The following is a 13,617-nucleotide window of genomic DNA, read 5'->3' on the forward strand; positions in this document are numbered from 1 at the left end:
TCCCCAGGGACGCAGGGCTCCGGTGTTGCCGTTTGCACCCATCGCCTCTGCTCCCCGGCTGGGCGCCGCTGGCAGAGCCTGGCACATAGGGACCAAATCGCCGCAGCCATCTCCAGGCTGAACAGCCCCAGCTCTTCTCCCCAGCATCTCCTCTGGCAGATGCTCCAAGCCCTCAGTCTACCTGGCACCATGTGCAGTGGTATTTCAAAGTGTTTGGTTCCCACCACCACATCTCCGGTCACTTTTTGTGGGAGTCAGTGGGGTGCCTTCACCTTTAATTACCCTTAATTAATTTTTCCCCTTACATTTGGCCACAACAACCCCTGCCAGCACTATGGGCTTGAGGAGGAGCGGCTGGGGGGGTGCTGGAGAGCTGCTCAGCAGAGATGGACCTGGGGGTGTTGATCGACAGCCGGCTGAATGTGAGCCAGCAGAGTGCCCAGGTGGCCAAGAAAGCCAACAGCATCCTGGCCTGGATCAAAACCAGTGTGACCAGCAGGACCAGGAACATTCTCTTATCCCCTACTCGGCACTGGTGAGGCCGCATCCTGAGTGCCGTGTTCAGTTTTAGGCTCCTCACTACCAGAAGGACATGGAGGTGCTGGAGCAAGGGCAACAGAACTGGTGAAGGGTCTGGAGGACAAGTCTGATGAAGAGCAGCTGAGAGAACTAGAGTTGTTTAGCCTGGAGAAAAGGAGGCTGAGGAGAGACCTTATAATTCTCTGCAACTACCTGGAAGGAGGGTGTAATGAGGTGGAAGTCATTCTCTTCTCTCAAGTACCAAGAGACAGGACAAGAGGAAATGTCCTCAAGCTGCACCAAGAGCAGTTTAGATTGGATATTAGGAAGAATTTTTTTACTGAAAGGGTTCTCGGGCATTGGAAGGGCTGCCCAGGGCAGTGGTGGAGTCCCCATCCCTGGAGGTATTTAAGAGTCGTAGACACAGTGCTGGGGTACATGGGTTAGTTGGGGACTTGTCAGTGTTGGGTTCATGATTGGACTGGATTATCTTAAAGGTCTTTTCCAGTCTAGGCAATTATGTGATTCTGTGATTTTTGCAGTTGCTTTCTGAACCTGTGTAAGCTGGGAACATCCTCAGCCAGCTCAGACCAGGAGCTGACAGTCCACCCCACAAAGAGCCAACCCCTGTGCTGTGCTTTGCACATAGCACTCCCCTAGGTCATGCTGCTTCTGCCAAAGGGACAAATTGTTCCCTTCTCCAATCAACTTTCCCATTCTTAAACCTCTACCCTATCTGCTTTCAATTGTCCTTTCTATTTTTCCAAGCCACAATCCAAGGAAATCATTCCTCATATGGAAACTGTTTTACAACACTGATTCCCTTTCTTGATCTTTCTGTGTTGTTCTTGTGCTGCTGTGTCCTCTCCTGGATGGGGCCAGGGAATGTGACTCACACTGCATTCAAGATGCAGGTGCCCCAGACATTTATGTAATGGTACTAAGCTGTTTTCTGGTTTGCTCTGTTCTTAATTCCTACTGATTCCTAATATTCAGTTGCCTTTCTGCCCACTGAAAAGCACCCGAGTTAATGTTGTCGTTAAACTGTTACAAAAATATCCCATTTCTGGGTTGCCTAGACAGTATTGTCCACATAGGTCTAGGATTCCTTTTTTTCCACATGTGCTACTGTAAATGTATCAGTACTAAATTTTATCTTTATATCACTAATTTTTCGTGCTACACGTATTTAGGATTGTCACTCAACTTGGTCGCCCTTTTTCACACCACTTACAGAAAATAGTGACGAGCAAAGCTCCGTGCAGCCCCCCATGAGTGACTTCCACTGTGAAATCGGGCCACTTATTTCTGTCTTTTGACAATTTTTTTAGCCTCTGCGGACCCTTCCCCTCATCCCATGGCGATTTCATTTCTTTAAGAAGCTTTAACTAAGGACCTTCTCAAATTTCGTATGGAAATGTAAGCAGCTTATATTCATCCAGGTCTCTTATCTACATGTTGAGTCTTTCAAAACCTTGCTGAGGCACAATTTTCTTTAAGAAAAAAAAAAAAAAGTATTGATTCTTCTATCATCTGTTTTGTTCCTTTGGACACTTTTCTATGGTTTTTTTAGAATGGTTTCTACCAGCTTGCGTTGTGTGGATGTCAGAGCTGCTTATTCCTCTGCAAAGTTTTGAAAGGTTGCTCTTGCATTTGTCACCTTTTGAGCTTTTGATCTTAAGGCAGACCAACTGCTACCTAAATTCTTAATCCAGATTCTTCATACTCGAGGGCCTGTAGCACTCTCTGGAGAACACATCTGTCCTTGTGACTTGTTCTTTTGCTTCCTTTGTTCATTTTGTTGCTTTGCTCCCTGTTCCTGCTGGTCCTTCATCCCAACACAGCTGCTGTCCTTCAGCACAGGTACCGGGGCACAGCTGGCCACGGGGCTGCCTGCGCCAGGCAGGTGATGTTAAATGCAATGTTTTATGCTTTCTGTGATGCTTCACACTCTCTGTGGCAGGCTGTGTCACCTGGGCAAGCAGCGGTGATGTCCTGAGGCCCTGAGGACCTTTGGAGGCTTTGTTCTGGTTTCATAGCTGCCACCCAGCTGAGAAGTGTGCCCGATGAACTGTGTATGAACTGTGCCAGAAGGTTCATACAAATAACTGGATTTTTATTGTTGTTCTAGTTTCTATGGTCAAAATATATTTATAATTCTGTTTCTAAAAAGTCAGATGCATTAGCTACTCTAGAAGGAAAGTACCAAATAATTTCCTTTATCAACAGTGTATGTTTAGGTGAAAGGCTTTAATTTTGTAGGTATATGGAGAGCAAATGATCTGCACAGACAGACAGTGGTTTTGCACAGAACAGGAGACCTCAATTTTAATGTTTACAAAACAGAAAGATGAAAGGGCTTGGAGCATTTATTTTTCTCAGCTCAAAGGGAAGACTTAGAGAAGGAGTTTGGAAGTGTTTATTGCTGTGGTGTAACTCCTATTTGGGCTCAGTCTTGCAGTTCTACCTCGTGTGTGTGTTCTTAAACAACTGGGGGAAACAAAGACTCAAGAAATAACCGAGAAACATCAAAGAAACTTCAACATATTGTTTAACTGGACACCAATCCAGGACACCATTAAGCTACAATAAGAGTGATGTGCAGTAGGGTTTCCTGCATTTGAACATGCTTCAAAACACAGAAGTGGGAAAATAAAATTTTAAAAAGCCTCAGCAGCTTGAATTTATATTCAAAATCAAATTTAGATAAACAATTTCACAGATGTGTTTGTTCTGGAGTTTCTCTGCAACAGCTATAGCTGATGTGATCCGGCAAGAGTGAGCACTAGCTAATTAAAAATGAGCTATAAACATTCAAGTATCACTAAACATGGCCGGATTCTGCCTGTCTTTCTCACAGAGAGCAGAGATCAGCCTCCTGATGGCTTCGTTGCAGGTAGGGAGTGAGGTGCTACTTGGTGCAAAGAAGAGGTACAGAATCAGGACCCCAATGAGCAGCAATGACAAAGTCAACTTGCTTTCTCGGAGGCTGCTCAGAGCTAGATTTTTAAAGGGTTTAATAAAAAGGTGTTAGAAACTAATAACAGGGGCACTGCTGAAGTCCATCAGGTGCTAAAATATATTGGTAGGTCCCTAAATGCCTTTAAAAATCTGTCCCCAGAGCACAGTTTCCTCATTTAACAGGAAAAAAAAAAAAAAAAAAAAAGGAGAATCACTTAAATGTTGATGAATTAATTGAGCCAGACTTTGGGAAGCTGCAGGGACTTCCATGTTGACACCTGCTCCTTCAGAAGCCGCTTAAAACAGTCCCCGGTGGTATTGATTCCCTAGTGTGAACCCCGTGTTTCTGCACAGAGCGCATGGATGCCATGCTGCCCGCTCCTTACTCCCGTGGATAAATCCTTTGCAGCCGGTGTGAATGCTGAGAGGTGTGCTGCTCTGCTTGGCTGTCAAATCTGATCTTGGTCAAAGCTTAACTGAACTCTGGAGGAGTGGAAACGGTGATGGGTGGTATGCGGCTCTCAGAGCTGAACCCTATAACTCATGTTCACTCCTGTGAGCACTGGCTGTGGGGTGGGACTCTCAGCATATATCTTGCTCCAGTTTTATTAGCAGCATGTCATGAAATCCAGTGTGGCTCTGTGAGTGGTGCTAAAAGCGGGGATTTACAGGGAATCTGTAAGAAATGCACTTTTGTCATGCAGAACCTTATAATGGATCCTGTTTCCTTGGCGGATGACGAGGCAGAAGAAGGTTAATGCTGATGACAATAGAACAAGTCCAATGAAAAAAAAGGCTGCAAGTATCAGGCTAGCTTCTCCAGGACTCAAAGTTTTGCCAAAAAAATTGCCCCCTTTGCTGTCATAATCTGTTAAAAGAAACATGGTTCATAAGAAATATGCACAGAAATCTGAAGAGGTTTAAATTACATTTTAAAAATTCCTTACCCTTTGTAGTGGTCCTGTTTTTTTCAGTAGCTGTATCGTATGTTTCAGTTGTGAGTCCTCCTTCTGAAGGAGCTTCCCGCTCTGTGTGGAGAGAGAAAAATCATAGTTAAGTTGAAAGCCTTAATAAATACTTTTTTGTCTTCTGGAAAAGTAGCCCTGATTTTATTTAATTCCTTCTACCTTGTTGATCTGAACAGAAATCCTGATTAGGTCAGCACAGCTCTAGGCAGCTCTGTAGGCAACATCCCCCTTCTCTATAGGCATCTCTGTTACTTCACTACTTCGTGTAGTGACAGGATGAGGGTTGATGGTTTTAAACTGAAAGAGGGTAGATTTTGATCAGACATAAGGAAGAAATTTTTTATTATGAGGTTGGTGAGACACTGGAACAGATTGTCCAGAGCACTTGTGGATGTCTCATCACTGGAAGTGTTCCAGGCCAGGTTGGACTGGGCTCTGAGCAACCTGATCCAGTTGAAGATGTTCATTGCAGGGGGAGTTGGACTAGATGATCTTTAAAAGTCCCTTTCAACCCAAACTATCCTATGATTCTATGATTCAGTTCTACATTTACTTGTTCATTTGAAGTTTCACAGCCTGAACAAATATGTGGTATAAAATAAATTCACCTTGTGCAAGGAAGGAGTATTTTGGCTACATTTGTCATCACATTTGTCATCCTGCTCCTACAGGGTTACAGGTATGAGGTGTGCCAGCTGGCACTGATGCAGCCCTTGCAGAGGAGGGTAGCAAGCACAGCAGAGACCCAGGTAGGAGACACTGGATCCAGATGTTTAGTGAAATTATGTGATGTGGAGGGGCTCACAAAGTGCTTCTGACTTCACTTACAAGTGGTGGAAGGGATAAGCACCACTCAAAAAGTTTACCAACTTTTCTTAGTCAGAAGGTCACCTTTTTCTTAGACAGGATGAACAATCATTTTCTGGAGCATCTTGTATCTATCTGAGCTGGTCTTTGCCTGTGCAGGAAGGAGCTCAAATAGCCCCCCTGAGCCGGCAGTGACTGCGGGGAGGAAGAGCACCATGCCAATCTGCAGACCCTCCCACACATCACATGGCAGCAAGGCTTAAAAATAGCTTTGCAGTTGTTTTCTGCACCACCTGCAGATGACTAATGGTCCACAGGCTGCCACTATCTTAGAAGTGCTGTTATGAAGCACCAGCTGTTTTTAAATTGCAGAGTGCAGCAAAGATTACTGTCTTTGCCATGTCATTAGAGGTGTTTGTTCTGTTCCTAGACAATGCTAACCGGCCATGGCAGTAATTTACAGGTGCTTCCCACCAGCATGCAGGGTACAGTGGTGACGTTAGCTCTCTTCCTTTCCTCCTGTCCTTCCATCCAGTCTGCTGCAATACCACCTCCAAGTCCTAGAACACATTTCTGATACTGCACCTGATTTATTGATGGTGTAGGTTGTCTCCATGCCTGCATGGATGTGATCAGCTACGTGGCAGTGCAGAAGCCACGTTCCAGGATTTTCTGCTAGGAGTTCAACTGTCTGGAACGTCCCAGGAAAAAGGTCATAGACATCTCCTCTGTGGTCCTTATCTGTCTGTAGCAAGGCAAAACCAGCATCGTAAGAGTCTTGCCTCAAAGACCGCCCATGGGCACTGAAATATTCTGGTTAGACCTTCAGCTCCTCAAGGCAGACCAAATGCTTCTTGTTATATGTTTCTAGTGTGCCTCATCCAGGGAAACCGAAGTCCGTGGACACCCCTCATTTAATAAATTAATTAATTAACAACAGGACACCCCTCCTGAGGACTTCAAGTGCTGGCTGAACACGAGTGTTTCTTTGAAAGACAGATTTTTCAGATAGTCCTTCCAGTGTCAAGCTATCACAATATAAGACCATACTGTAAGCAGCCATAACTCCCTTTGATTTCCTCCCTGTATCTTCCCTTATATCCATGGGTAAATATATATTTTTACCCACTTAAACATGTCCTCTAATGGTGACATTTATTCATGTTTCATAACAAGTTCAGAGTGGTAGAAGCTTTTCAAGGATCCCATTCATTTTATATTTCCTTCATGGGCAAAACTCCTGCTGACCTCAGCATCAGCCCGGGGCTCTGTGCCCAGGCTGAAAAACCAGACTAGAACCTGGACTTTTTTGCAGAAATTTTCCATCATACTATAAAGGTTTTACTTTGATTAATTTTACCAACCTTGAAGATGAAGGTCTGTGCATGGAAGTGAACTGTGTGTATATCCACTTCATTGCCCATTCCTATCAAATACCAGTTTGTCCTATCACCTTCATTCATTGTTAGACCGAGGAGACTGTTGTAAATCTTCCCATTGATTGCTGGAAGAATGACAAAATGAGACTGATTAATAACTGGCCATGGTACAGGTGATTATAACCTCCACTTCAGGCACTTCTTGACTTTCTCTCCAGGGAGACCAGGTCCCCAGGCAGGCAGGGGACAGGCACTTGTGGCCTGGGCAAGGGCTCTCCATAGTCACCACTGCCATTGCAGGGACAGTCACGATTTTGTTTCAGTTTTGAAATCATCGAACTGCACAGCAGCAAGAATTTTTCTTTCTTGAAAAACATCAGGTAGGTTTTTTACCAGTTGAGATCAAACTCCTGAAGAAACAGGATTTATGCTGAGAAGCTACATGAAAAAAGAGAGAATAGAGTTGCTGCCTAAAATGGGTACCACCTGCAGAAAGAGAAGTTTGCTTTGCCAGGGCTGTTCCCGCCGCTGTCCAGTTTGTTCTGCCCGGCTCCTGGGCTGGCTGCTGCTACAGCAACGATTTTAAAATATCATCCATAACACTCCCACTAAACAAGCCCACAAGGAACACAGCTCCCCAGTGACAAGGGAATTCTGTCAAGGCAGCCTCTTCCCATGAGTATAAGATTAAACCATCTTGTTAGAAAAATATCTTGGCTAAGCCTCATGAATTTTTTTTGTTTCCAGAGTTGCAGCTTATGAAGTTGTCACATGGTTGGGTAATTGCAGGCTAAGTCCCGTGTCTTCCTAAGAAGGCTGTGAAAAATAAACCTCTGTCCTCTTGGCTGCTGCCACTGAGTCCTACATACCATGCATGCTGTTGCCTTCTACAAAGTTCTCAGTGGAATTAAAATCATCAGGATTCTTATGAAGGTATGTTTCAATATTTTCTTTCAAATACCAGGATTCATTTTCATCAAACACCATAAACAGAAGAGTAAATTCACGATCAATGTCCTTCCTTTGACCTCTTTCATCTAGAATTCCTTTTCTGCAAACTACGAGAGGCCCAATCAGTCCACTATATGTGTCCTGAAATAAAATAAATATATGCATTACAAATTTTCTAGTTCATTCCATTATGAAATAGATACAGATTAACTGCAGATTAAATAAAGAATAAATTCCATTTCCCTATCACATGAGAAAAAATCACGACTCTGTCTGATCAGAGATATCTTTCTCTACATGTCCCTATGTTGATGTACCAAAGCAATGTTTTGCCTTCACCCAAAATCCCTTCAGCTATTCTCTAAGGAAGGAATCACATTACCATGGTGTATCCCTGGGGATTTCAGTAGATTAAATCACCCAGGCATGCGCAACTGTTATCAAAGACAACAAAGCATCTAGCTCTGTAAATCATTCCTCTAGCCAGTGCTCCTCGCATAAATGAGAAGCAGGATCCTTTCAGAAACATTATGCAAAGCAGGATATTTTAGCCAAAGCAATGTAATCTTTAATAACAATTTTGTGGTTACCTTTACAAAATTCGCTGTTGAATAATAAACCCAAGTGATACAGTTTGGATCTGTTTTACCAGGGCCAGATCGTTCTGGGACATTCCACCTGTAGGTGTTTATTTCCCCTGAAACAGAGAGAACAATTTTACCAAGAGCAGCTGGGTAGTAGAGGCTTCAAATAGCGTGTAACTGAGATCTGCTACCCTCCTCATCAAAAAATGATCTGTATCAAAATTATCCGTGTAAGCATGCAGCAATGGGATGTGGACATGATTCTGCCTTCCAGGAGGTCAGTGATGTTCCACTGGTGTAAACAAAGGCATACAGATCCCAGAAAAGGTCTGCAAATGATGCTGGCAACAGTGGCATCCCCCAGAGGGAAGTTTAGAGACAGGACTTTTCACCCTAAGGGCAGTTAATGACAAAACTAGGGGAAATGGGTTTAAACTGAAAGAGGGCAGGTTTAGATTAGATATTAGGAAGAAGTTCTTTACTGTGAGGGTGGTCAGACACTGGAACAGGTTGCCCAAGGAAGTTGTAGATGCCCCCTCCCTGGAAGTGTTTAAGACCAGGCTGGATGAGGCTTTGAGCAACCTGGTCTAGTGGAAGGTGTCCCTGCTGATGGCAGGGGGATTGGAACTAGATGATCTTTAAGGTCCCTTCCAATCCAAACCATTCTGTGATTCTATGATCTTTCTCCGTGGGCAAAGTTTGTAGCAGATCAATGAGCTTAGATGCTGATGCTTAAGGTCAGTTGAAGCTGTCAGGAGCCAAGCTCCAGAAAATATTCCCTGGACTTTCTCAGCTGAAAAGGGCACAGTGATGTGGCAGTTCCCCCTGGGATTTTGCAGACGTTGCTGCAGGGGCGTATCAGCTCTGGGCCAGGAGAGGAGAGCTGAGTACATACAGACATGCTGACTGGGAGCAACAACAGAGTCCTTCCCTCTTCCGGATAAGCCCCCTCTGCTCAGCAGTTACTGGAGAACCCCTGTCCCTTCCTGAAAGCCATCACCTCTGCCACATCCTCCCTGAGCAGAGATTTCCTGACCTCTGTTTTCATTAAAAAAAAACAGTCTGATCGTAAAATTGCCTATTTAGGCGAGTTCCAGTTGTCTACACTGAACACAAACACACCTATATTCAGATGAACTACCTGTGTTGTGTTTCCCTGCTTTGTATTTTGCTGGTAAGGCTAGGAGACCAAGCTGTGGTCAACACATTGCCCTTTTAAGTGGTGGAGCAATGTTGAACCAGGCATTCTCTGGCCCAAAAATCTTCCACGGTGACAAAAGCTGAGAATGGCTGGGGACACACTATGAATCAGGGGAAAATAAGGAAATCACAGAACTCTTGTCCATGGTCGTAGCACAGCCACAGCCCAACAGTTGACAACAGCTGTGGGCATTGGCACAAGTGACAGTGTCCAAGTGTAAATGATTGTGAAGTGACTGAGCCTAGTTTCGTGTCACTGAGCCGCTACACCGTTTTGACAGATCATGCAATAGTGGGTTTTATTGTGCAGCAATAACTACAAAAAAAATAAACGGCTCTCAAACATCACTCTGTATGACATGAGTCTCACATAAATGTTGCAATATCATTTAATCTTACAGGACAAGCACCTTCTGTTCATTACAGCATGGGTTTATGCCCTGCAGCAGAAATCAGAAAGGCTTTCAAGACACAGCACTAATAGGACAGAAAACACGAACAAGAAACCCCTCAGTCTGAGGGTTTCACATAATGGAGACATACACCAGGGAAAAGTTTGTCATCCAGCTATATCTAGCCTACTTGTCACATCACCCTGTTTTAGAGGGCATGATGTGAGAAGAGAGCCTCACAATGGTCCTTCACCACTTCCTTGCTTTTTACTCCTCGCTTCAGGACATTTGGAGGCTGTAGATGGAAAAATCTCCTCTCTACTTAAAACTTGAGACACTTCAGATGGCATCAAAGATCTGTGTTTGAAGTACAAATGAAGTATAGCCCCTGAAAGGACTGATAAACAAGAGGAAAATGGATGTTTTCTCCCTTTTTGCTGCTGGGTAAGTGGAGGAATGGACAGGGAGGGGAGAAAGCTGTTGCAGCCGAGAACTGTTTTGGCTTAGGCTGTTAGGAGTCTGCTCTCTGCATCTCTTTACCATGGCACCCACAGTCTCTTTAGGAGCTGGCAGTGCTCTCAGGAGCACAATTTAGCCTGACATAAATCTCACTGATGACTGGTTCAGGATTTAGTAGAACTAGATGGGCTCTGGGGAGCTTGGGGTGAGCAGTTCAGCCTGGCCTAGGAAGACAGTGGGGATTTTGAGATGATGGTGGTGGGGACTGAAGTGCCCAGTAATTATTCTTGTTTTGAGGGACTTGCTTTCCATGTTAACTGCTGCTTCCAAACTCCTAAGGGAAAATCTGTCCTCAGGTGTTGCTGAAGAGTCCTTTCCTTTGGCTCACTGTCAAAGGCCGACACTTTCCTTCGTCTAACTCATCCCAAGCCTGCTCCCCTGTGGACACAGGAGACATGACAGTAGTGTTCCCAGGGTTACACCTCGACTGCCAACAAAACATCATCGACAACATCGTGGGAGTAAATAACAAAACAAGGGAATCATATAAATCAGTGCCTTTTTTTTTTTTCATATATTTACCACAGGTATTAATTCATCAAACTCCAGCAAAGAAGGCGCTGGCTCACATTTGACCATGAATTTTTGTGGGACTTTATCATATCAATACAGCTACCTACAGAAAAGGCATTTCAGCTTCCAGAGAGGTTTAGTACAGCAGAATTTCTTTAATTTAGTTTCACCCTGAAGCTCGCAAATACTATGAAAAAAATTGCATGGGTGATGGGAAGAAAAATCATGTACATTTTGGATTTATAACTCCTGGGTTTGCGTTTGGCTTCTTACTAGAAAACACAAGATAAAAATTGAACTACAAAAATTTTGAAAAGGTATTTTTCCATATGAAAAATTTCAATGCCATGAGGACTATTTTCCTTTCTAGAAACTGAGGAATATTTGGTACGCTTCTTCAAAGACTTAAACCACATGACCGTGACGTTTTGCATGTTATGCATCAGCTCTGAATGCAAATGTCAATTCCGTGTAGATTAAGAGGGACAGAGTTAACATTGCCAACTGCAATTCTACCAATGAGTTTCTCAGTTTTTAAAATGTTGCTATAGTGTCAATCTGGAGCAAATGAAGCGCTGGCTTACACTTCTCTTGCCATGATTATGGGCCTGCTTCTGCTTTTTTTTGGAGGATGGCCAGTGATATTAAATTCCTGTTTCTACCCCAGATAGGAACAAAGGTTCATTCTCTGCCCAGACACGCTCACTTGATCAAGAACCTACATGTATAACAACACAGAATTGTATCTGAATAAACGTTGAGCATATTAAGTTTGGAAAAACATATGGGTAGGTATGTGTAAGGTTGAAAGATGAATTAGCATTCATGTGTTAAAATGCTTTTATATACAGTCTTTGCCACTCAAAGGAGGAAAAAAAAAAAAAAAAAAAGAATACTACCCTTACCAGGGAGGGTAATTGGTGTCTCAGGTTGTTCTTCACAACCCACTTCTTCTATACCATGTGCACTTATTGAATAAGGCCTGCTGGCTTTGTTCTTGAATATGATCAGTACAGAGTCACCAACCTCAGCATGGAGTAATGGCCCTAAATGAAAACAGAAGATGCCAGTGATTAATGCTGCTTTTCTGAGTTTAACAAACTTTCAATAGCTTGGCCTAGGAAAGGAGCCAAGGTCTTTCTCAAAACCTTTGGGCTCTTCAATTCTTTCAGCAAAGCCATCAAAATCAGTTTGCTGTCTCAGCTGATTAAAAGCTCCATATATATAAATAATCTTTTTTCTTTTCAGTCAATGAGAAGAATTGTTCACTCTGGATACAGATCTTTGGACAGCTTGTTTTTAAGGAAAACTCTTGTGGATAGTTTTTGTATGTTTCAAAATTTTATTTCTTAAGCTTGTAACAGCTTTTTTTTTAAAAAAAACCCAACAAACCACAACCTATTTTTTTTTACTTTTGTACTGCAAAATTTCAAATATACTCCTAGAGTGTTGACTACTGGATGACCAGTTGTTGCCCACTTCTCACCCCATAAAAAACATAAGCTGATGGTTATTTTATGACATGCATAAAATTTTGTCTTGCTTAATTTCAGATACAAATGCAGCCCCTTAATATTGACTTAATCTGCCTACAAGAGCCTCCCTGACATTACATGCTCTGATGTTAAAGTGAATCCTGGAACTGCCATTTTGGCATCCTCCCTGTTAGTACTCCTTAGGAAACTCCTTATTCATGTTTAAGAATGAATTCTCTAATTTGGAAAGCATCTTTACACTCAGCAATTATACCAGTTGCGTGTAGAATCACAGATAGCCTGGAATAGGCATCAGTGTTCCTTGTTTTCCATGTTAACAATGCTGGAAAAACTCTGTTTTTGGAAAGCAATCCCCTCACTTATCAGGCTCAGTCTGTGAGAGCTACTTGCCCAGGATTTCCAAGTGCTCCTCCTCCTCCGTCCTCACTTTGCGCTGTGTGAAGTTGCCATTCATGTACTCCCTGTAAACCACTTTCTTGTATTTTGAACCGATCAGATCTTCTGCTTGGCTCAGGAAAACATGCCCATAGCTGCAAAATAAAAAGGGAAAAATCAGAAGCACTAAGCCTTATCTATCTAAAGGCTGTTGTGTTATTCACAATAGATGTGGTAAGAGTAAATGGCTTGGCCCAATGTGCTGATTGATATGTAGCCCTGGGTGCTGCCACAGATTTTAAACAGCAAATAACAACAGTGACTATCCTCACTAAATGCACACTCTCTTCCAACTGGTAAATTTGAGGATATGTTGCACTCACCACAAACTTTTGAGAGCACAAATCCTTCACTAGAGCTGTCAGAGCAGAGATTAAGTTCAAGCTAAGAGTGGCTTTGGCCGCTCTCTACAGCTGCATCCTCCTCTCTGATAAAAGATACCTCCTGTGCCTGCAAACCTGAATCCTCTTATCACGATGGCTGCTTTCACTATCTTGGCTGTTAGTCAGCCACAGGAAGATGATAACCGAAGCTTAACCTTGCAAAAGCAAATGCCATCACCTGAGATAGGAGGGGGCTGCTTTACCCTGCCCTCCTGCACAGGGCTGGATGCTTTCCCAGCACGACGATAAAGTGGGAAATGTCTTTTCCCTTCTGTGCTTGGCAGAAGATGCTTTTCTGTGCCCTCTGGGTTTGCAGTCACCCACAGTTTGTTGTTGCAGTTCCCGTGGGCTGACTCGCTGGCAGAGGACACTCACCACCAGCTGCGGAAGGGAACGCTCACTCTCTTCTGAGAGCTGCTGTCTCCTGGCAGCCCATCTCCAAGGTGCCCCTGGCAGGAGAGTTGTGAGTTTGGCTCATAACATACTAAATAAAAGCAAAAAATGCTGCAG

At 43.5% G+C, this 13,617-nt stretch overlaps 1 protein-coding gene across 1 annotated transcript in view; it reads right to left on the reverse strand.

Moving 5' to 3' along the window:
* Nucleotides 1-4,145: 4,145 nt before the first annotated feature.
* HEPHL1 (hephaestin like 1) overlaps nucleotides 4,146-13,617 on the reverse strand; it is a 36,434-nt gene continuing 26,962 nt past the window's right edge. The window contains exons 13-20 of the mRNA XM_010167031.2: nucleotides 12,680-12,819; nucleotides 11,699-11,839; nucleotides 8,176-8,282; nucleotides 7,504-7,726; nucleotides 6,620-6,759; nucleotides 5,841-6,000; nucleotides 4,428-4,508; nucleotides 4,146-4,348 (exon numbers count right to left, since the gene is read on the reverse strand). Coding sequence (XP_010165333.2) covers nucleotides 4,146-4,348; nucleotides 4,428-4,508; nucleotides 5,841-6,000; nucleotides 6,620-6,759; nucleotides 7,504-7,726; nucleotides 8,176-8,282; nucleotides 11,699-11,839; nucleotides 12,680-12,819 — 1,195 coding nt within the window. The remainder of the gene's footprint in view (nucleotides 4,349-4,427; nucleotides 4,509-5,840; nucleotides 6,001-6,619; nucleotides 6,760-7,503; nucleotides 7,727-8,175; nucleotides 8,283-11,698; nucleotides 11,840-12,679; nucleotides 12,820-13,617) is intronic.

This window comes from Antrostomus carolinensis, unplaced genomic scaffold, assembly GCF_000700745.2.
Source record: "Antrostomus carolinensis isolate BGI_N321 unplaced genomic scaffold, ASM70074v2 scaffold22354, whole genome shotgun sequence".
Lineage (NCBI taxonomy): Eukaryota > Metazoa > Chordata > Aves > Caprimulgiformes > Caprimulgidae > Antrostomus > Antrostomus carolinensis.